The 24,278-nt window shown below is 46.3% G+C and overlaps 1 protein-coding gene across 1 annotated transcript in view; it reads right to left on the bottom strand.

Moving 5' to 3' along the window:
* Window positions 1–24,278, bottom strand: part of DGKG (diacylglycerol kinase gamma) — a 156,441-nt gene that overhangs the window by 19,603 nt on the left and 112,560 nt on the right. The window contains exon 21 of the mRNA XM_087439893.1: window positions 17,454–17,631. Within this exon, the coding sequence (XP_087296019.1) occupies window positions 17,454–17,631 (178 nt within the window). The remainder of the gene's footprint in view (window positions 1–17,453; window positions 17,632–24,278) is intronic.

Here is a 24,278-nt window from a genome sequence, read left to right as displayed (position 1 = left end):
ATAGACATTTAAAGAAGGTCTTGAAGGATGAATGCCAAGGTAATTTGCTGGGTTAAGAAGAAGGAGGAAGGACATTCAAGGGACAGAGATGATCATTGTAGGGTTGGATAGTCACAGGATGCAGAAAGAAATTAATTTAGCAATAAACCCACTTGGCAATTTCATTGGGAAATATAAAAAATATTTCTCCCTAAGGAGAATTACTGTTCAGAGACTCTTTTTTGACAGAACTATAAAAAAGAGGGTTTCTGTGGGGCTGGCCCCACAGCCTAGTAGTTAAGTTTGTACGCTCCGCTTCGGCAGCCTGGGTTTGTGGGTTCGGATCCCGGATGCAGACCTACACCACTCATCAGCCACACTGTGGTGGCAACCCACATACAAAATAGAGGAAGACTGGCACAGATGTTAGCTCAGAGAGAATCTTCCTCAAGCAAAAAGAGGAAGATTGGCAACAGATGTTAGCTCAGGGCGAATCTTTCTCAGCAAAAAAAAAAAAAAAAAAAAAAGAGAGGGTTTCTGGGCTGGGCTCAAGCTTGTTGCAACCACAGAGCTAGGCCTTTCAGCACTGCTCTTGGTAACAAGCCTTGTGCAGTGCTTTGTGTGCAGCGAACACTTAGCACACACTCTCCAAGAAAGAACAAAGATGAAGAATGGGAAAATGGAAACAGGAGAATGCGGAAGCAAAGGAGGAACAGCAAGGACAACAGTAGCAGTTCCAATCTGGCCCACTCAGTTCAGCCTCTAGTATGTGATTTTATAAATGCAACTCTTCTCATGTCATCCTCATACCAAAAATCTATCAGTGGCACCAATCATAATACCAAATGCTGGGAAAAGAAGATGAATGTGCATTCTTTCATACTTATGATGGGAGTGTAAACTGGCAGAAAACTTTTTGGAAAGAAATTTGGCAGTAAGAGTCTAAAACTTTCATACTGTTGATTCATTAATTTCTTCCTTGGTCTTGATCACAAGAAATCATTGACAGAATCTAAGTTCATACAAATATGAACATTGTGGTATCATTTATAATAGTGAAACCTCCTTCTCCCCCATTTCTACCTACATGAGAATAGTTAAATAAATTATATGGTATCCATACAATAGAATTTTATGCTGCCATTAAAACATTTACAAAATTTCAAAAACATTAAATATACATATGTTATAAAGTTAAGTGTGATGGAGGGATATAAACTTACTGATACAGCATGCTCTCAACTATATAAGAATATGCTTAGAAGAAAAGGGCAAATTCCCCTAAAATCTTAATAGTGGTGAATTCTGGGTAATTAGATTAAAGGTGATTGTTATTTTCTACTTTATGCTTTACTAGGTGTTTTGTATTTTCTGTAAGTACGTATTAATGTTAGAATTTAAAAGTCATTTTAAAAAAACCTATCAACTGCTCTTCATATTTGTAAAGATGATGTAAACACCCTGGCTTAATGCCCAAGGCCCATCCCCATCTGGCAAGAGGCTGCCTCTGCAGCTTTATTTCCTGACACGGTAGGGCCAGGTACCTGCTCCAAACACACACAACAACATGTGGTTCCCCAGGCAAATCCTATTGTCTCCTTCCTTAGTGCCTCTACGTATGCTGTAGCCCTGCTTGAAATGCCCTCTTCCACTTGTACCTGCCCAATAAAACTCAGCTCAAGTGTCATCAACTTCAAGAAGCCTCCCTGGACCTCCATGCCTGCAGTTTGATTTAGATCCTCTCCCTCCAACCTTCCCAGATAGAGATGGTCAAAGAAAGAACAAGGGGGTTGGTGTATTGGCTGCGGGCAAGACATGGTTGTAGTAAATTCTGTACCACAGTAATTTCTGTACCACAGTAATTTCTGTACCACCCTGTACCACAGGGTCTGGGTTGAATAGGGAAGGAGATGCAGGACTGGATGAAAAGGGAGAAGGCAGGTAAGAGACTTGATGAGTTCTAGAAGCAGGTGTTCTGAGACAGTGGGAGAAAGAGGGTTGGAAAGAAGTGCTGTGAGCAGCGCTAGTAGATGACAAGTTCCACTCATGGCCCCAGTGGTGGGCAGCTGAAGTAGAGGGTGGTGATGGGGATTACAGTCCAGAAGTGAGGCTAGGCCAGTGGTTCCTCAACTTTGCTGCATGTTAGAATTACCTGGGGAGGTTTTTCTTACAAATAATGATGCCCAAGATGCACCTATACCAGTTAAATCAGAATGTGTGGGCCTGGGGGCTAGGCATCAGTATTTGTTTTTAAAGATCCCCAGGTGATTCCGAAATGCAGCACAGTTTGGGAACTGCTGGGCTAGATTATTGGGCAGGTCATTCCCATAGGCCAATGGTTCTCAAAGTGTGGTCGTGGAGCAGCAGCATCAGCATCACTCGGAAACTTGTTAGAAACACAAATCCTCAGGCCCCACCCAGACCTACTGAGTCAGAAACTCTGGGGGTTGGGCCTGGCAGTCTGTGTTCTAACAAGCCCTCTGGAAGATTCTGAGGCATGCTCAAGTTTGAGAACTTGAGCCTTAGGCAATAAAACTGCCCAAAACATATGCAGGAGTTTGAGTGAAGAAGAATATAAACAAGTTACTTCCTGACTGCTTTGATCTAGAGCTTCTTCACTCGAACATTAAGAGTTAGGAATAATAATACTGACCTCAAAGTATGGTTATGAGATTAAACAGCAGAGTTGTATGTGAAAGTGCCTGGCACAGAATGGGCACTAAAAATGTGTTAGTTTCACTTTGCTTTTCTGCCACATTCACCCTGACAACTCCCAATAGTCTATCTACCTTCTTAGAGCTGTGTATGAGTCCCCAAACCATAAAATTTGGGCCAAAACATTTTTCGAAATCTTCAGTGTTCCTCGTAGTTTCACACCTCCACACAGAGGCCACAAATCCACATGAGCTTTAGATTAAGTGGGCATCCTGTTCAGTCTGTTTTTTTCTCCTTTAATTTCTCCCCTGACTCTGCTCCTTTTCCTCCTCCTCTGATCTCACAGCTGCATTTTGCTTTATTTCCTTAGTCCTGTCTGCTGTTGAGAGAAGGCGTTGGAGCTCAGTACCGACAGGTAAAGGCTGGCAGAGCATTCGTATTGAAGGGCACATCTGACCTGTCACTCCTCTCTTTGGACCCTTTGGTGGCTCTGGAAGCCCAAGGGACAACATCTTAGTTCCTTCGCCAGGCGTGCAAGATCATTTGCTTTCTAACCCTGTTCCCAGCACAGGTATCCCTCTGCCTGGAGAACTCCTGTGTACTCTGCTGGGATTCCCCAGGTACCATGCTTCTTCCTTCTCCTGTGCTCAGATAGTGCATCTCACCCAACAACAATTGTTTCTGTACATATCATTCTCCCAACTCCACTGAGAGTTGAAGGCAGGGTTGTGTTCTTGTTTTGTTTATCTTTGCATCCCTAGCAACTAGGCCAGCCCTTGGCATATAGAAGGCTCCCAATAAATGTTTGCTGGATAAACTGAATAAGATACATGCTTTAGTGCCAAAGACCTTGACAGGTTTGGCCTGGAAGAGGAAAAAAGATAATGATTAGTAATAATAATAATTACTTGCCTAGATTGAACTGGGTAACAGGCTTTCCGTGAATTAACAAATTTAATCTGCATATAACAGATAATGATGATCCAGTCTGGTTTTCGCTTCTCTCCCTTAATGCATAATTTTTACGTTCATTCTTATCCTGGCTGCTGGTTCACATTAATGAAAATTTAGTCATCTAAGATGCAAGGGAAACTCAGGATATATGGGTGTCCTGATTTGGGCTCCTCACTTGCGGGGTCCTGGGGAGGCATGGGAGATCCTCAGCCTAACAGGATGCCTTGCTACCCTCAACCCCACTCCCACCCCTTCTCCCCCTTCCATCAGCACTCCAGAATTTAGTGTCTGAGGGCTGCAAGGGGCCAGCCAGGGAATCAAGCAACCTTCAGTGGAGGTGCTGAAACCCTGACTATGTGATGGCACCCAGATAGTTTCGAACCATCCCACCATAGTGGTGAGGAAGCCCATACCCTAGGGCATCCATGTAATATGATAAAACGTGTGGGCACCATCCCTTTACCTGGTGACAGTGGCACAGGTGAACTGAGATGTCAGGTGTCATTGCTGTGGGCTGGAATCCTATTAGGTCAGTGGGTAACATTAGTCAGCTAATGTTGATCTGAAGCTCTTACTGGCAGGGGTATACGTCTGATTAATTAGAACTGCAAAAAGAAATTTGTCACTACTTAATAAATGGCCTCTGATAGACAAATCTAGAGTCACAGGGTTCAAGGAAAAAGCTGAGAAATTCTGCACAAGTTCTTGAGTTTGGGTTAACAGCTTACTCTCTGTGTCCATATCGGGCAGGTTATTTGTCTTCTCTGGGTCTGTTAGTTTGCTAGGCTTACTTTAACAAAATCCCACAGGCTGAGTGGCTTAAACAACACAAATTTATTTTCTCACAGTTCTGGTGGCTGGACGGCCAAGATCAAAGTGCAGGCAGGGCTGGTTTCCTCTGAGGCCTCTCTCCGTGGCTGCAGATGGTCACTCCCTTGCTGCCTCTTCACATGGTCTTTCCTCTGTGCATGTGCATCTGGTGTCTCTCTCTCTGTGTCCACATTTCCTCTTCTTATAAGGACACCAATCAGATTGGCTTAGGGCCCATCTTAACTGCCTCATTTTATCTTAATCCCCTCTTTATAGGCCTTATTTCCAAATACAGTCACATTCTGAGGTACTGGGGATTAGGGCTTCAACATATGAATTTTGGCTGGGAAAAAATTTCCCCCACGTCCCTGACCGTAACAGGGATAATAATAAAACCTACTTCATGAGTTATTTTGAGTACAAAAGAGAGAAAGAATGTGAAGGTGCTCTGTAAACAGTAATTAGAAACGTCCCTTATCACTGCTCCAGAGAAGCTGGCATGCACTGGGGGTGTGTGGGACCTGCTTCCTCTCCTCAGAAAGAAAGGACGCAAGCCCAGCTCTGCCTTGTGGTGCGGCCAGTTCAGTCCCCACAGTCTAGACAGGTGAGTGGTAGCTGGCAGGCCTCTCTCAGACTCAGCCTGCCAAGGCTGCGGCAGGCCTTACCTTGGGCTCCTCTCCTGCCTCGAAATTTCCATGGAGATGGGCCAGGTGCCCTTGGCGGCTCAGGCACCCAGAGCCCAACAAAGCCGGGCACTGATCAGCCCGTCTAAGCTTCCCACTGGGTCTGCTCTGCAGATGAAAGACTGCTCCCAGCTACAGAGCTTCAAAGCCTGCTTAGAAGCATGGCAGCCTGAAAATAGCCTGGGAGTGAGGAGATGGAGAGAATCCCAAAAGACTGTTTTCTGATCTTCTGCAGAGGAGGGGGCTTTGGGTTTCCTTGGACACAAAAGGGTGAGTAAGGAACGAAGGCTGTAACTGGGCAAACAGGATCTCAATCCCCCACGTTCCCACCTGGCCTCTCAAACACCAGGCCCTCAAGTATCCCAACACAACTAACCTGAAGAATGATCTTTGACCAATGCTTCCCCTAGAGACCCTGGCTCAGACATGGGCTGGGGGCAGAGGGTCCCTTGCCAGCAAACCAAACAGGCAGGAGGGCTCATTCCCTGGCATTCCATAAACCCAGCATAAAGAATGTGCTCCCGAGACAAGTTGTGAAGCACAGAGCGTGAGATTTTAGGGTGACTGCCCCTCCTGGCAAGTGAAGCATCCCTATTTCTACTTCTTTTACTCTAAAACAGGGAGGACACTCAGCTTTTTATTTGGAAATGAGTTCCTTTAGTTGCATTTGTGTGCCTGTGTGTGTGTGTGTGTGTGTGTGTGTGTGTGAGAGATACAGTCCTATGACGATCCAGGTTGCCTTTCCTTGTTCCTGAGCTGAGCAATGAGGGAGCAGAGTAGGATATGGAGATCTTTCAGGCATGGCTTTGACACCCCTGGTCCAGTGGGGCACCCCCTCTGAGGGGAGTTTCCTTTGTGTCCTGCCCCGACCACAGGTTTCTTCTATTCCCAGGAGTCTGTAAAGCCCCATCAGGGCATAAAGTGGCCAGAGGGATCAAGTGGTGGTCTTCAACTCTGGATAATCCAGATGGACGGGTAGAAAGGAGAAGCAGCTGAGAGCCACTACTTTCTGAGGAGGAGAGAGGCCGCAGGGTCAGATGGAGAGGGAATGTGTTGGCCCAGCAGGCAGGGGCTGGGAGTTTTGTCTCTGCTCGGGCTGTCTAGTTGTGTGACCTTGGGCAAGTCTCTAGCCTCTTCAGGGCCTCCATTTTCCCTTATTGGGGGTGGGGACATTCTATCCTTAAGTCTGTTTGAGCTCTTCCAACAAAGGTGGAGGCTGGATTTCCTGACTGTCTGGGTCAGGAGCAGATTGGCACCAGTCCTTGCCATTCCTCACATGGGGCAGAAGACAGAATGTTCCGCACAGCCCTACACTGAGGCAAGAGAAAGAGCAAGTGCGGGCTCACAATGGCCATTGTTGTTGGTTCCTGAAAGCCTGCTTGTATGGTGTGGTGGGGAGGGAAGAGCGGGGCCTCCATTCTGTGCGGCTTTCTCTTCCTGGGTTAGGCAGGGCTCGGATGAAGGCTCTGTACCTTGCAGGTAGGGGGCTTCTAAACCTTTCTGGGCATAAAGGTCAGGTGATTTAGCAGGGGAGACACAGTGTGCTGGCAGGGTTGTGTGGTGGGGAATTTCTCAGGAAGAAGTGACCTCCCGGAAATGGCTCTAAAGCGAGGGTCTGCCATCATCACGTGTCTAAGAGAATCCAAGGGTAAGAATGTCTTATAAGGCCTGGGAGGCAGTGGAGCTTCAGGTAAGCTTGACCTGGTGGTCCCAATGAGGACATGAAGAGAATGATCATTCCTGGGCACAGACTCTAGGCCAGGCCTAGAGCTTTACAAATGTTATTGCTTTTAATCCTTGTGGTGACTCTGTTAGGTAGAAACTATTAACCCAACATAAAAAAAAAAACAAAAAAAACCCCAAAAACCTTGAGGCTCAGAGAGGTTGAGGAACTTGCCTAATGTCATGAAGCTGGCATGTGGTAAAGCTGGAATTCAAACTAAGGCCTGTCTGACTCTAAAAATAAGCTCTGAATGAAAGACTCAAGGCAGAGACACAATATCTTGGAGTGATAGGGTGTCTGACGGCAGGGAAGTGAGCATGGAGTGGGGTGAGCCTCTTCTCAACTCCTCTCGGGTAAGACTTCTCGGCAACACAATCTTACTAAATGAAATGCTGAGCTTCTTGGCTCGAAGGTAAAATACTAGTTGGTGTATTATCTGGCATTACTTTGCCCACTGAGCTCAAGAAGCTTCAATTCCAGGTGCAGTGTATGTAATAAAATAAATCAATTAGGGGTGAGATTTTCCAGTTCATCTCAAACCTGATTCCCAGGCATGACACATACAAGGTACGTTGCAGACATCTACCCGGACCGAACCAATCACAGATCTGAGAGACACACACACCATCCCTGCCCCAGAAAGGCAAAACCAGAGGAAAATTGAGATCAGGAGGGACTTTTTCTGGTTGTTGAGTCAGGATTGGCCAGAAATGGGGAGGTGGGGGAGGGTATTGTGTTGTATATGGAAAGAATGCCATGTTTGGAACACTAGGACTTGGCTCTAGTCCCAGATCCACCAATTAGTGTGGTCTTGGACAGGTCAATTAACCTCCCCAGGCCTCATTTTTCTAATTATAAAGTATCTCTCAGGGGTGCTGTAGGGGATTAAAATGAGATAATGAATGTAAAATATTTCTAGCATCTAGTGCTAAATTCAAGTAGGTGCTTAACAAATGTGGGATGAATTGGCCTGAAAATGGGAAGAGATGGGTGCTGGCAGCACGCTGGAGATGGAAAAGACTTCAGTCCCTGCTTAAGGCATTCATTCTGCCAACAGAAGCCACTGGTAACGGGGAGGCGCTTGGGTGTGGAGGCAGACAGGAGAAGGCTGAGCTTGTGGGTAGAAGCTGGGATCCTGTTGAGTGGTTTATGTGGAGGGAGGAATCACCTATGTGGCAGCATCCCCTTTGTCTGTTCCTACTTCCTGTTGGCTTTTGCCCATTCTTCCTTTTGGGCCACTGACTCCCAATTCAAGGCCTTAGAGTTGTAAGCCTGTCTTCTGCATTAGCCTCCTAACTGGTCTCCTTGCTGCCAGTTCCTCTCCCTTTCCTCTAATCCAAATTGCACACTACTTTCACATCCTACTGCTGGTGGATTAAAACCCTTCATCTCTTCCTGTTATGCAAAGGATCACAAGCTCTGTGGCACAGTACTCAAGGGTCTCGATCTTTCCCGTCTTTCCTTTTCCTGGTGCTCTGGCCCATGTTCCCGTTGTCTCATTCACTGTCTTTTCAAATCCTTACCAGCTTCAAGTATTAGTACACACACATTCTATCTTGTCATTCATTCATTCATCAAATATTTATTGATCACCCAGTACATGCATGGCGCAGTGCTGGGCAGCTGCCCCTCCTCTTCTGGCTTCCCACACTCTTATGATACATTGTCTCTGCCACTCCATGGAGCTTGCCTATCATGCCAGTGTTAACATGACTGTTCTCCCTATATTTCTTATATGTTGACTGTGACCAACTGGAGGGCTGGACCATACCACACTCTTGCTTGCATCCTTTACAGCACCTGGAGCACCGTAGGTACTTGAAGGCAGGTCTGAATCCAGACTCTATCGTGTATTGTCTGTGTTCTTGGGCCAGTCACTTTACCCCATTAGCCTCAGTGGCCTCAGCCATAAAATGGATTAAATAATTAAATACGCAACAGGCTTGGCCCATAAGTAAGTGCTCAGTAAATAACAGCCCAATACATATGTATTGATTAATTAAGAAGAGGAAACATTTCTTGCACAAATTAGGAACAGATCAAGAAGAACACCCACATTCAGGCTGTGCAGAGTGTGTGGCCAGCATGGAGTTTTGCTGGGGGCTGGGGTCTTAGGAGGCACCTGATATTAAATGGCTGAAGAGTTGCTACAGGGGAACAGGGGCTGGTGTGTGGGCCAAGATGGGGCAAGCAGAAGAAGGAAAAACCTAAGATGTCTAGGCCTACCAAAGAGCCAGTCTGGAAGTTTCTTCTGTATGTGAAAAATGAAAGGTTCCTTGGCTCTGTGATTCTATTTTGAGCAGCAAATCTCCTAAGGCAGGAATTAAGTTAGAGTTTAACTCCAGCTTGAACCTGTGTGAGCAAGTTTCCCTCTGCAGATGCTGAGCAGCCTCCAGGGGCACAATTATACCTCGCAAGCCTCTCCCAGGCCTTGGGGAGGGGATGCGAGGGGAGGGGGCAGAGACACAGCAGGAGTCAGAGTCCTCTTGATTCAGAAGTCAGCTGAGGAAGAATGAAGGATTGCTTGAATTTCCAGTAATTTCCAGTGATTTCCAGTCAGGTCAGGGAAAGCCAGAAATGGGGAGGCTGGAGTGGTACTCTGGTGTGTACAGAAAGAAGTGCATATTTGAAATACTAGGACCTGGGCTCTAGCCCCAGATCCACCAATTCATGTGACCTTGGACAGTTCATTTAATCTGCCTGGGCTTCATTTTTCTAATCTATAAAGTTTCTTCTTGGCATTCTTAGGAGGAGCAGCCTGGCCCACCAGTGCAGTGCTCCTCAAACTTTAGTATGCACGCGACCACCAGGAGATCTTGTTGAAATGCAAATTCCGCATCAGCAGGTCTGGCCTGGGACTTGGGAGTCTGCGTTTCTGACACTCTCAGGGGATGCCCTTGCTGCTGGTGGTGGACCACATGAGGTTCTAGTGCAGAGATGGGCAAACCAGGGCTCCAGGGCCAAATTCAGCCCGCTGCTTGCTTGTGTGAATAAAGCTGCATTGGAACACAGCCATGCCCATTCTTTTATTATTGTCTATGGCTGCTTTCACGCTAAGTGGACAGAGTTGAGTAGTTGCATCAGAAACTGTATGGTCCCCAAGCCTAACTATTTTAATAGTTACTATGTGGCCCTTTACAGAGAAAGTTTGCCAACCCCTGCTCTAGGGGACTGGGGGCTGGCCTGTGTGAGCTAAAAGACCTGCATTTCAGTCGGGGTTTGACCAAGGGCAAGTAACTTCACCTTGTTGCTTCTCACTTTCCTTTTCTAGACGACAAAACGATCTCTAAATTTCTGAGAGACCTATGACTCTGGGATTTAAACACTACATAGAAAATATCATAGTTTCTACAGAAACAGGCATCCGAGAACCAGGCTGTGTGGCCTTCATCTGGAAGCTGCAAAAACATACCTGGCCTAACCTACAGAGTCCAGCAGGCAGCCCTGCCAGATGCCATGCGAGTGACTGCCTGATGCAGAGTCAGCTGGAAACAGACAAGCGCTTGGGAGAGGACAGGTGGCCGAGCTCCTGGATGTTGGCGTGGGGCCCTGGAACATTGCACACCAGCATCATACACACAAATTCCATTTTGCTGAGAGACCAACTCAAACACCATTCCTTAACTCACCGCTCCATGTGCCCCCGACTCTGGGTGCTTTTGGTCAACCAATATGAATAAGCCCTTTTGAGGTCTCAGAGACTGTGCCAGGCACAGGGATATAGAAGGGACTATGACATCTGGGACTCCCTGAGGAGCTCACAGTCAGGTGGAGAGACAAATAAATAATTATAGGAGAGTTGGAGGAGCCAGCAGTGAGGGGGAATGCATGACTCTGGGTCTCTAGCTTGGGCAACAGGTGATGCCTTTTACAAGGCAGGGAACATGGTGGGGGAGGGCAGTGAGCTTTAGGAGAGGGGGGGAGGATGTGTAAAGAGAGGGAAGATAATGCTTCATTTGGGGCATGTTGATTCCAATGTGGGCGCTTGAAGGACTGAATGAAAAAGCTGTGATTTCCTGTGAAAAGCAAAGCAGAATCTCTCTGTGGGCTTGCAACCATTTAAGAGGAATGACATGTATGTTGCTATGGTTACATCCCAGCACTGAAGGAAGTCCCAGTGTATCCCCCAGGCTCTTTAGGGGTCACCCACCTTGCTCTATCTCAGCCCCCAGGAGAGAGAATGGCCAGAGAGACCTCTGTGAAATGCACACTTTCTAGGAACATTTCTATCTTCTCTCAACCTGAATAAGCAGTAAGTGGCTGATTATTGCACACTATGACTGTCTTTCTGGTCAGATCTCCACTGAATAGGAAAAATGGGAACCTACAACCCTGGACAGCTCCTGAACCCGACAGGCCACTTGCTGTTATGGTTTCATACAAGTGAAAACAAAGTACCGAGGAGCAATGAACTCACGTGCTCACAATTATTTTGGTGTTCATCTGAGCTCTAGCTCACCACCGGGAGTGTGAGTCTGAGATGGCTAGAGGGAGTCCCATTCCCTTGCTTTGGGACTCAGGATATGGTCCATACAATTAGTGAAAACCCACACGGGCACAGTGCACAGGCAGATTGAACCACGTGTGCCCGGAAAGTAGTGGAGTCAACTGACTTTGAAGTGGGAGGGTTTTCCCCTTCCTAGGCATGACCTCAGTACCTGGGCAGCAGATTTGACGACTGTATTCATTTACCAGGAGGATGCCTGTGTGAGGGCCTGCTCAGTTGGTTTGAGTAACCAGGCTAGTGAGGTGTACCTGTGAGCTACATACTGGCCAGCTGGCCATGCTAGGGTCCTGGGTAGCCATGTGACTCTCCTTCTTAGCACTTATCATGGACCCTAATTTTATCCCTATCTGTGGGATTATTTTGTTAAGGGCTGGCTCCTGCCCTCTCTAATAACTACGGGACTATGTTTTTGCTCATCATTGTTCCCTGGTGCCTGGCACTTGGTATGTGCTTGTAAGTGTGTGTTGAATAAATGACAGAATGCCTGTCCCCACTGAGGGAAATTGCCTCAAAGTGTACATTCTACCAATGGTGTCTGTCTCCTTGTCTTTGTTTACCAGGAATTGCCAAAATTATCTAGCGAAAGTCTGGGGAGATTTTGTCCTCTCCGTTTAGAACCTTGTCTAGGGCACCCCATTTGTAGTTAAAATGGGATTGACTAAGAAATCACTGAGACGGATATTGCTTTAGTATCAGAGAGCCAGAGCAGCCAAGCTTGGTGACACAGCCTCAAGGCTGCAGCAGGCTCAAGGCTGAAGGCTGGATTGGGGCAGATAGGAGGCTCAGTGAAGAGTTTGAGAAAATGTATAGGATGCCCCTGCATTCATATCTAGAGTGGGGCCAAAGAGAAACAATGGCCGAGCTTCCCAGGGCTTTGCTTCCCAACCTCATGGGGACTGATCCAGCTCTGTGTCATGCCCCTGGTGCTTCACCTGGATTTGAGACTTGGCACCCTTTACCTTGATCTTGCTTCACTGGACAACCAGCTCAGGTACAAGCCCCACACTGGCAGCAATAGCCAAACACACTTAAGCACAGTGCCAACAAATAACCCTAGAATTACAAGTCGTTAGAGCCACAGGTAATTTAAAGATAATCTAGACCACATTCCCAAAGCAGAAGTCAAGGGAGTGAAATTCTAAATTTGGCCTATTTCTTATCATATACTAGATACATTCCACTTGTCACCTAACAATAATTCTGATTACTATTGATCAAGCGCTTACCATGTTCTAGGCACTCTGTGAAGTGCTCTACATGGAGGATCTCATTTAACCCTCAAAATGACACTGAGGGAGAGAGACTATAATTGTTTCCATTTTGGAAGGGTTAAAATGGAGGCTTGGAGAGGTTCAATGGCTCAACCAACATCACACGGTTGGTGGTGGGAAGGCCTGGGTCTTTTAACTTCTAGTTCAATGTGTCCCTTTCTCTACACTGACTCTCAACTACAAGTTCTCTGAGCTATATTTGAATTACTTATTTGAAGATAGCCAGCACATCTTACTTATCACATGAGTTTCTAATGGTTCTATGAAAGGAAATTCTCAGCCTTACAAATACTCACATTTAACTCTTTAGAAAACTACTTTTTCCAAGATTTTTCACTGAATGCCTGTTCCTGTCCAGCTCCAGAATCTACTGCCCACAGCACTGGCAGACAAAGGCAAGATTCCTTCCCCCTCTCTCCCTCCTTGTAACAAACATTTCTGTAGAACAATGTGAGCCAGATAGGATGTTAGGCTTCGAAGGGGACACAAAGATGAATATGTGCTCCTCACTTTCCAGGTACTGGCAGGAGAAAGACATGACAAAGATATACATGCCTATGAAACAGGGCAACCCATAATCAATGGACTTTCAAGACAGAAGGCAAAATTAAGTGCTCTAGGAATTCAGAGGATGGACTCACTTCCAGAGGGGTCACTGTAGGCTCCAGAAAGGAGATGGTCCTTGAAGTAGGCTTTCCAGGAGGAGCAGAATTTCAACAAGTATATGTGGAGCCTTTCCTTGGACTGGGTCCTAAACTTTCCCATTTTCTGAGTGCCTGGCTTGTGCAACACACAAGGTAGGAACTCCAATAAATTTTTAATTGGACATTAGCCACTCGGGGCTAGGCTAGGAAATGTGGACTTGATTCTGATGCCATCCCTGGACATAAATTGTGTAAGTCTTATCCCTTCTCTGGGCCTCTGTTTTTCCCCAAATATGAATTAGGGATATGGAGGGGAGTGGGTATAATCTTGCTCATGGGTTTCTGGTTAGGATTACATTAACTTAATACATGCAAAACTATTTGCAAACCAAAATGAAATATAAATACAAAAGACTATCTGTCACTATTCTTATTGGTGTTAAAAAAATGAAAAAAGAACCAGTGCCCAAATACTTCTCATTTATCAACAACCTTTTTTTGACAAACTACACTGGGTCAGGCGCTGGGGATACAAAGATGAATAACACCCAGCCTCCATCCTTGGAATCTGAAAGGTCTGGGAAAGGAGACAGTAAGTGCAATTGATGGTATATGTTTAATATGTTAGGACAAAGGCTGGGCTAGAGTTTGGCAGGAGCTCTGCCCTTTCTCAGTGATAATGCAGGTAGAAGGTAAAGCCAAAGATAAGAACTTCAAAATCAGGAATTCAGCTGGCATACTCCAGCATAAAATAGGATTAAAGGTGAGGAGAATTATGAAAAACAACAATGTTTGAGCTTAAACTATGTTCCAGGCACTTTCACATCTACAATCTTCATAACAAGCTAGGCATTATTATGCCCATTTTACAGATGAGGAAGCCGAGACTCAGGGAGTTTGGGTAACTTCCCAAGGTTTATAAAACTAGAAAGTATAAAGTCTAAATTTAAACCCAGGTCATTCAACTGCAAGCTTGGTGCTTTTCCCAGTACCCCTTATTGCTTTCTAATCAGCTAACGTTTTTATAGAACACATTCCATGCTAATCTTGAATGACCTTTTTTCTTGGATTGCTTTTTCAAGGAGAAAGACTGATCTGTGATGAGAGAGATTTGGCAGTAACCCCTTCTGTTGTCATTTCCTCTTACACTTCCTATGATAAATCCCTTCCCTCCTAACACTCTTTCCTGACTTCTTCACCTCCAATCCCAATGAAACCGCCTAGGAGTAAAGAATCCCAACAAATGAAGACCCTGCGGAAAGAGATTCCTACCTTCTCAGCCGCCAGCCCATAAATCGTGGGACAAAATACACTGAAAGAAGGAAGAAACTTGCCATACACTTCTGTTAAAGGTGTCCAACTAGAGCAAAACCTGCCATGCCTTAATTTTGTGAAGTTGGAAGGAACCTATGATCTTATAGGAACCTATATGATTGTCAGACTTGCCTATTTTACAGATAATGAAAACTGAAACCCAAGAAGGTGAAAGGACTTGCCCAACGTCACACACTAGTGAAAGGCAGAGTCTGGACTGGAACCCAGGTCTCCTGACTCCCGGGCCAATGCTTCTCCACTAAAATAGGTTGCCTCTTTAACTTTCTACCATTAACATCTCAACTTAAATGAGATCATGGCCCTTTCAAAAAGAAAGCTCAATGTTGGTGTCTCTGCAAAGCCCAGAAGCCAAGGCTTCCTTCTTGGCCTCCACTCTGATCAGCTCATGTCCTTCTCTAAAGAACAGGAAGTAGCTTCATTTTGGCTCTGAAAGCACATTCTGGGGGTGGGAAAGGGGGATTTGAGGAAGAAAGTTCCTGTACATGATGGTCAAGAGCGATCAGCAGACACATTACTCTTGCTTGAAGGGGAAGATATACGGTCAGACATGGAAGGGGAAGACGAAGGTTATCTTTGAGTCTTAACCAGAACATGTCCTCATCAAGAGCTTCCCCAAGAAGGAAATCATTCCTTCTCCATAGAAGGAAACTAAGCACCCTGATTTTGTTCTGATGGGGCTGGATGCCAGAGTGGGGGTTGGGGTAGGCGCACCAGGGTGGGAAAGTTTGCAGGAATTTTTTACAACCTCCAATGCTTCCCCCACCCTCTGCTAGCACCCACAACTTCCCTTGCCAAGGGAGGAAGGAGGAACACATTATTCGGTTTAATAATTTATACAAATTGAAAAGTTTACTGTGTGAAATAAAGGGGACTTAAGAGGGCAACAGAGAAATAAAAATTCCTGAGTCTTCTCTTAAGGGATGGAGGTATGGAGATGATGCCTCTTGATTACTTCGCCTTGGAATATAACAATCTGATTGTCTAATAATTGGGTCTGAAATAAGCAAAGAACCCCTCCCTTTGATGGCCAGCCAAGTTTTGTCTCCTTCTACTGGTGGGATCACATCCAATCTTAGCATTAACAGCCCGGGATATCAAAGAACACAGACCCAGAGTCATGGACACTTGTCTGTGTCAGTGGTTCTCAATCCTGGCAGCCCATCAGAATCGTCTGGGAAGCTCATTACACATTTAGATTCCCAGGCACCAAGCCAGAGATTGATTAGGCAGATCTGGGTTAGGGCTCAGGAATCTTCATTTTCAACAAGCAGTGATCTGATTCAACCCCATCCATTCAGCTATCAAAATTTTACATGAGATGCTGGTTTTACAACAAAAAAACCTGAGATGCTAAAAAAGTAGGTGAGTACCAGCACTCGGACTCGAACCCAGTCTCCTGCCTCCTAGTGTGGTGTCTTTGCCAATGTCCTCACATATGGCTTCTCTCCCCCAGCTCACCAGTCCATTGAGAACCCCTGAGGATCAGTGGGGGCCATTCATCCAGTCTGCAGAGAAATCAGAGCTGCCAACTCTGACTGAGTCCTCACTTGGTTCATTGGTGGAAAAGGCTAGTAAGGGGGTAGAGTGAAGGTAGTTTTAAGCGTACTCTTAGAGACCTGTAGCCTGGTGGGTTAAAAGGGGAAGGCCCAGCTGATGGCCTCTAAGGCACATGACCTGGTTGTTCCAGGCAGAAAGAATAGTGGTTCACGGAAGGAAACTGCTGTGTTAGACAAGCCAGGGTGGTGGACGTGGAGTGAGTGAGGGGGAGAGTAGTAGAGGATGAAATCTCAGAGGTGACAGGAGGCTGGATCATCTGGGGCCCTCCAGGCCACATGAAGTTCCTTGGCTTTTACTTTGAGCCACTGCAGGATTTTGAGCAGGAGAGTGGCATAATCTGACATTATTTTCCTAGGCGTACTCCAATACAGTGGTGAGAATAGACTATATAAAGCAGGGGTAGAAGCAGGGAATCCAGTTAGGAGGATTTGCAGTAATCCAGGGGACAGAAGATGGCGGCCCAGATCAAGGTGGTAGGAACACAGTGGTGAGAAGTCGTTGGATCCTGGATGTTTTTTAAAAGTAGAGCTGACAGATTTTCTGACGGATTCTATGTGAGAAGTGAGATAAAAGGAGGAGTCAAGCATGGTGCCAAGTTTTTTGGCTGGAGCAACGGGCAGGTTGGAGTTATCACCAACTGAGATGGAGAAGGCTGTGGGTGGAGAAGGGTTGGGGGAGGGACATCAGGAGTTCAGTTTTGGACATGCTGAGTCATCAGCACTCTTGTGGTATTTAAATAAAGTCTCAGGACTGGATGAGGTCATCCAGGGAGTGAATACAGACAGAAAAGGGAAGAGGGTCGAGGACCCTGCCTGGGAACCTGCCAACATCAATAGGTTAGAGAGAAGATTAGGAATTGGCAAAAGAGACTGAGAAGGAGTTACCAGTGGGGTAGGAGGAAAATTAGGGACGTGCAAAGTCCTAGATGCCAATGAACAGTGTTTCCAGGAAGAGGGAGTGACCAGTGGGTCAAATGCTGCTGATAGGTGAAGCAAGATCAAAGTTGAAAACTGACTATTGAATTTAGATATTGGAGGACACTGGTAACCTTGATAGGAGCAGCATTTGACTCTTGACCTCATGGAGTCCCACATTTTGACTAGTGACTCTCATTTAGGGCTCTGTTATTGTGAATGTTCTCTTCTCAATTAGGTTGTAAACTTCACAATATCAGGGATGATGAGTCAGCACATCTCCAGAGCACCAGGTCATTGTCAGGCTGTGAGGCCTCCTAGAGCCTGCTGTAGGCCCTGATACAGTTTGCTAACAGATCCACCTGACTGCCCTTCCCCATGCGGCACTGGCCTAGAGCAATTTTCCTCATGCCTGGCTTACCTTGGATGCAGAATTTCAGTTCCTTGGGGTCAGTGACGACCTTCCTGCTTTCCCGAATCACAGTGCGGTTCTTCTTGGTTTCTCCCCAGAGATTGGTGCCACCATACATGCTGGGAATGTTGAGAATGGCAATACCTTCAAGGAAGATGTTGCTCAGGTCCACCCCAACCCCGTCACACTGGGAGGTAGAGAGAAAAGGTCATCTGTTAGTGTGCTCAGTGTATCCCGACCCAAGGTGCTGTGTGTGTGTGTTTGTCGGGGGGGGTTCTCAGGAAGGATGTGACAGACCCTCAGCCACCAGCTTGCCTCTGTCAGAAGCTGAATCTTGGGCAAAGTCGCTCAGGCCTTTGACCACTTTGTGAGATGGGTCCAGGACCCTCTACAGATCTAGAAGTGCTTTAGGGATGGTTCACAAGGCAATTGGAAAACTGTTCTCCAGTCTAACCTCAATATCACCAATTCTGCCCCTTCTTAACCATTGTGAAGATTTGGTGGGACACTGAGTCCAGAACTGAACACGCAGTAGATTCTCAACAAATGACAGAAAAGTTTCATTCTACCTTCTCTTATTTTGTCCCTCCTGTGAGACATACGAGACTTTAAGATTTGGAAGGCTTTCAGATTTTGCCTGTCTCCCGTGTCTGTATCGTAAGTGCGATTTTGGCACATGCGCTTGCTGATGTAGCAGAATTTCTTTAGCCAGTCTCCACTCCCCGCATCCCCCGCCAGGTACAAAAGGCCTGAAGGCTTGAATTTGCCTGTCTCACATATCTATAAAGCCAGCCCTCTTTGGCATAGTGTTTACCAACGCAGCAAGAAATAAATTAGCTCTGATCCTTGTTCCTCAGGATCTTAGGTAGTTTACTTCATCTACAGAAGAAAAAACTGGACCCAGAGAGGTGAGCTAAGTTATCCAAGATTGCACAGCTGATAAATAACAGAGCAGGGATTCAAAATTAAGGAATCTAACTACAAAGCCTGACCTCTTTATCTTGCTTATTGTGAGGTAGGAAAAACCAAAAGCATGCAACAAAAATCCACTGTCTTCGAGGTTACCTACAAATCCAAACTTCTAGAGATTTCTCAACAGAGAAGGAATAGAAAGGTAGGGTTTGTTGCCATTCCTATTGGCTTAACAACCTGATTTCTTCGAAGCTCTTAATTGATGGTATCTTATCATTCCCGTGGCTCGTTTCCCCAACTACAAAACGGAACCGAGTGAGCTTCTCTGGTAACTGGGAACTAATTTCTTCACTGGGAAGTTCTGATTATTTGAAAGGTCTCTTTATGTTGAACCAGATTCTCTTTCTTCCTGCTTCCACCTATTGGTCCTATTCTCCTTTCTGAAGCCAGATGAATGACTCTCCGTCCTCCTCCATGGGGACAGCCCACCAGATACACGATGACAATCACCATCATCATTGTACATATGTATTAAGCATTGCCATTTACCAGGTAAGCTTTTATACACATCTCACTTATTACCTTCATCATAATCTTATAAATTAGTTACTATGACTACCCCCTCTTTACGTTTGGGGAAACAGAGGCACAGAGGTCGTTAAGTAACTTGCCCAAAGTCATACAACCTACTAATGGAAGTACACAGATTTGACAGCAGGCAGTCAGAGCCTAAGTCTTAACCACTCCTTTATTCTCTTCCCTCTCACACCACCACTTGGTTGTGCCTCCTCTGGGTTGAGCACTGTCAACTCTCTCAGCCTCCTCCTGCGGGACTTGGTTTTAAGACTTTCCCCATCCTGGGTGCCCTGTTCTGCACACACTACAGTTTGTTACTCTCCTTCTCTGTAAGACTCCCAGCATTGAAAACAACATCAACGACAGGATCTGATGGCGCAGGCAGCAACGGCACCAGCACGTCCTGCGCTGGGATCCTAGGACACTATCATGCCGCAGAAATGAGATAATGTGGGAAGCCCATGTAAGGACTCAGCACAAGTCACTATTATCATCATCTTTGTTGTTAAATATGATCAGAGTTGCACTACTCTTTTGTTAGCAGCTAGATAATGGCTGAATCGCTTCAGCTTGAATGGATGGTCATCTCAGTCATCCAGACCCTCATCCCATCATCTACTTCTCAGCCAGCTCTTCCCTACCCTGAGCTTGTGTAGGTATTTTTTTTAATAACTTAGACATAGAGCTTTACATTTATGTCAATTAACTTCATCTGGCTTTCAGCCTAGGCCTCCTCCAGTCCATCTAGTTTACTTTAAATTTTCATTCTATGACCCTTTGCCATAGCTCTCCTATCATTTGGGGATTAAGTCATTAATACAAGTATACAAAGGGCAAAAACAGGGACCAAGCCATCTCCTTGGTCAGTTTAACACACCAGATATCATGCATTAAACAGCCCTTGGGGTGTGGCTGCACTATCAGAGTTGCATCCTCTGGACTGGACTGTCACTCAGCCCACTTTTCATTACAAGGGGGGATCATGGAACTTACAGACGAGAGGGACCTAAGACAACATGCCCCATTTTCACAAATGAGGCCCAGTGAGGTTAAGGAACTCGCCTGTGGTCACCCAACTTATTAATGGTGGAGCCTGACTAGTACCCAGTTCTTTAAACCTCAATCCTGTGTTCTTTCCACTAAAATATAAGACATTGTGCTGAGATCAAATAGCATTTCCAAGGCTACACCCTACAACCTCGATCAGAAAAGGAATAAGAGAACTCATAATAAGTCACTAATATCTGTGTGTAAAGGGCAAATACTTGGTTAATAATCTATTCCAGAATCTTGCCAGGGATAGGATGAAGTGTATCAGTCTGTGGTTTCCAGAATGTACCCTTTTCTAATTTTTTGAAAACTGGAGCGTTTGTGTTTGCCTCTTATCGGATGGAACCTACTCTGTTTTCTAGATTTGTCCAAGTGGCCCCTGAATGACATCTATAGGCTTGTCCAGCAACTTGGATTCAAATGTGTGTGTTTCCCAAGGCCAGTTCTCCATTGATCTACCTTGGGCTCTGGTACTCACCTTTAGCATCTGTTCTTCCATTTTTAGTTAGAGCTGCTCTCTCTGGAAAAGATAAAAACTCTTTTGGAATGGCCAAGTCCTAACGAGTTATGCTTCCCATGTTCTTTTTTGCTTCAAACCCTGTCTTACATTCTGCTTAGTCTTCAGCTTGCCTGAAGCCAGGCTTGCAGGTGTGAGCTGCTTTTGTGCATTCATGCCTGGTTGCATGCCCACGCCCTGCCTTTGCGTGCATGTGTACAGTCCCCTGACAGCATGCGCGCCACTCAGAGCTCCCTGTTGCTATCACTGTGATTCTTTTTTTTTTGAAACTCTTTTTCTTTTTCTTCTCAATAGGATTAATGAATTGTTAGAAATTTATTTTGGAATGTCTTCCATCCTTTACACACATATTCTTATTTAGGGATTTAGGCTAGAATCCCACTGGTCAGACTTTTCTTTTCTCCAAACCCTCTGAAATGAGCTTTGCTCAACTCTGTGCCCAGCATTGTCTTCTCACATCCTTATCACCTCCTAGACAACACAGTCATTTTTCTTCTTGGTTGTAGTTACTTCCACCACATCACCTCAATTTATTTATTGTTAATCAAAATGCCCTCTCCCCTCTGAGAGGTAAAAATAATTATATTAGCTGCTCAAGCTTGGCAAGAGCTTCCTTGCACACTCGGCTGGTCCTTCACCTACACGGTCTCTTGGGGTCCTCATGAATGCGATGAGGGAGGCACTACTGCTACCCTCAACTGAGAGGGTCTCACAGGGGTTACCGTGCTTGCTCAAGGCTACACAACTTCCACTTTACAAGCTGGCAGAGGTAGGATGCAAACCCTGGCAGTCAGATGCCAGGTCCTACTTTGGAGACAAAAGTCAATGAGGCAAACTGGGACTTTTGCTGATGCTAGACTTATAGCAAAATTAAACTTCCAGCTGTGGTTTGAATAATTGAGATCTCCCACCATTACTCTGTCTTGTGGGGTACTTAGAGCAGTGCCTGGCACATCAATGTTGGATATCAGTGTTATTATTGCCTCTGTGCTAGCTTTGTGAAAAAAAATGTATACCGCTAGCAAAGCACAGTCCTTTGCACATAGTATTCAACAAATCACCTTTCTTCCCTAACACATTCTTATTTTTGCTAGGGAAGATTGGCCCTGAGCTAATGTCTGTGCCAATCTTTCTGTATTTTGTATGTGGGTCACTGCCACAGCATGGCTACTGACAAATGGTGCAGGTCCATGCCTGGATGGAACCAGGCAGAAGAAGCAGAGCGTGCCTAACTTAACCAGTAGGCCACATGGCTGGCCCCCCTACTGCAGTTTTAAGTGAACCCTGTCCCCTCCCTCTCCAGTCAAAACAAGCTAGGAGTGTTAGCTATTAACTTGGTAAGCTGTTAACCTCTCTCTCTGGAAGAGCAAACAATCCTCATTCTGCTTTCTGATAGATTGTCCCCTTCCCACATTATTTCATTGGGTGGTAAGCAGACTGGGACAAATAGAATAGAAAAAGTAGGGGGAGCCTGGAGACTGTTGGATGGAGATGCCCCCACCCTTGGAATGCACCTATTTGAAAACTGAGAGGCAACAGCAGTGTCTTGGAAAGAGCATGCCTGGGCTTGAAGACACAGAGATATGGGTTTAAATCTTAGCTCTGTCACTTGCCGGCTGTGTGATCCTGCGTTCGTTCCTTAACATTTTTGAGCTTTAATTTGTAAATTTTGATTCTACAAACGTTTACAGAATTTTAATTTTTTCATTTGTAAAATGAGGGTAGGGATGGGGGAATAACATCTACCTCAAGGTGTTGATTGGCCTCTGGAAAGCAGTAACATTCCATAGCTGTCTGCATTATTATTACCATTAGTAATAGTATTACCTGCTCCATGAGGCACATTTTGGCCTGAAATCATTCTCCCACTACCGAGACCTTGCATGAAGAGTTTTAATGGGCTCTCGGCCCGACCCATGCTAGTGAGAGCCTTGCCAGCCCACGCCTATGTGCCCATTCTCCGGGGTTCTTGGCCTAGCCATCACACACTGATTTCCTTCAGAACCCCAGGCCCGCTTAGGTCTCAGGAAAGGTGGAAAGTTGTCGTGCGGGTTTGGCAAAGTGGAGCCGAGAGTGTGGTACGCTGTCGGCTTAAATGGAACACCGGCCCCGGGACCGCTCCCGGGCGGGTTTCTGAGCTAAATCCTCCAGCAGTTCCATGACGTCATCCGGCCCCTTCCCACGGCTCCGACCCGGGGCTCCTGGGGAGAGCTCAAGGAGGGCGGCGGTTCCTGCGCGCACCATTAGCCATCCCTAACCTAGGACTGAGCTAGCAGGCTCCCCTCCAAGCCGAGGCTGCGCTGCAGCGGAACCCAGGTATTTATAGCCCGGTATGAGGCTGAAACAGAGAGCTCTTGTCCCGGGCAGCGAGCGCGCACACGCCCGGAATCCAGCTCACGGTGTGCGCGGGCGGCGAGGTGCCGGACGGCGGGCCGCCCGGGTCCGAGGCGGCGCTGCAGGCACCGGGTCGGGTGGGGTGCATCGGCATCAGCCCCGCTCCTGCCTCCTTGGAAGCTGTTCAGGAATCTGCCGGAGCCCAGGCCGGGAGCGGCCCGCGCCCGCCTCCTCCCAGGCCCCGCCGCGCCCGCCCGCAGCTGTCGGCAGCGTTCAACATTGGTCCCCCTTGCGAAGACAATACCCATAGTTCTGGTTTCTTTCTGAGCCAGGGTGGGTTGGTTGGTTTGGTGGAGGGCCGGGGCGTGGGTAACTAGAGACTGCGTCAAGCAGCCAAAGCGCATCCATGTGCAAATGAAACGCACTGGGAATTCGTATTCATCAACCCCCCACCCCCCAGCCGCATCTCTCGGATCCTTAAAATCCCCATAATTCTGGGCAGAACTAGGACCTGCCAAGCCCTCCGTGCTCCCTGAGACGGACAGAGAGCAGAGGAGGTGAGGGAGGGCATTGATGCTTCCCGGCCGCGGCTGCGGGCTTTTCCGCGCCCCGGTGCCGGCCGGCCTCGGTGACCTGAAAAAGGCGGCGGATCTGAACCTCCTCCCTCCCGAGCGAGGCCGCCTTCATTTCAGCCCTGTCGATCCTATTTCTGTAGGTCCTCAGAGAAGGAGATCCCGTAATTTATTTGATGACCTGTTTCAGTTTTTAGCAACTAGGAAATTCTCCCTTCTTCTAACCTCGATTCACGGTGCCACGGATTACGTTGATTTTCTCTGGTTTAGAACGCAGACGGTTTGGTTCATTCTGTCATTGGACTGTCTGCTCTCTGGAATGACCGCTTCCAGGCCAGATGGAAGGTGTAACCCAGGCCTCAATGACTCTGGGGGCATTCGTCCCCTTTCAGCTTGATATTTTCTCTCTTGGGTTCCCTGCCACTGTGTTATTTGATTCGTCCCTCCCATCTTTGATGACTCCTTCTTGGTCTTTCTTTTTAAATCTTTTTCTTATGGGTATTTCCAAATATATGGGAAAGTACAGAGAATAATAAATCCCATGTATGTCAAATTTCAGCTTCAGCAATTAGCAGCTTGCAGCTGATCTTGCCTTAACTCTACCCCAGTTTATTTCCCCACCTCCAGACTGAACTATTTTATAGTAAATCCCTGATATTCTGTCATTTCATCTATAAATACTTCTGTATGTATCCTTAAATGATAAGACTCTTAAAAAAGGAATTACTCCAATACTATTATCACTCTTTAAAAAGGTAATAATTCCTCAATATCAATAAATATCCAGTAATTGTTCAAATTTCCTCAATAGTCCCATTTTTAAAAATAATTGGTTTGTCTGACAGGTCTACAGATTGAATTTGGTTGGTATGT

Source organism: Ceratotherium simum, chromosome 15, assembly GCF_057802395.1.
Source record: "Ceratotherium simum simum isolate JZ-2026a chromosome 15, ASM5780239v1, whole genome shotgun sequence".
NCBI classification, from domain to species: domain Eukaryota; kingdom Metazoa; phylum Chordata; class Mammalia; order Perissodactyla; family Rhinocerotidae; genus Ceratotherium; species Ceratotherium simum.
The sequence above is the reverse complement of the archived record's forward strand: the minus strand, read 5'-3'. Positions and strand labels throughout refer to the sequence as shown.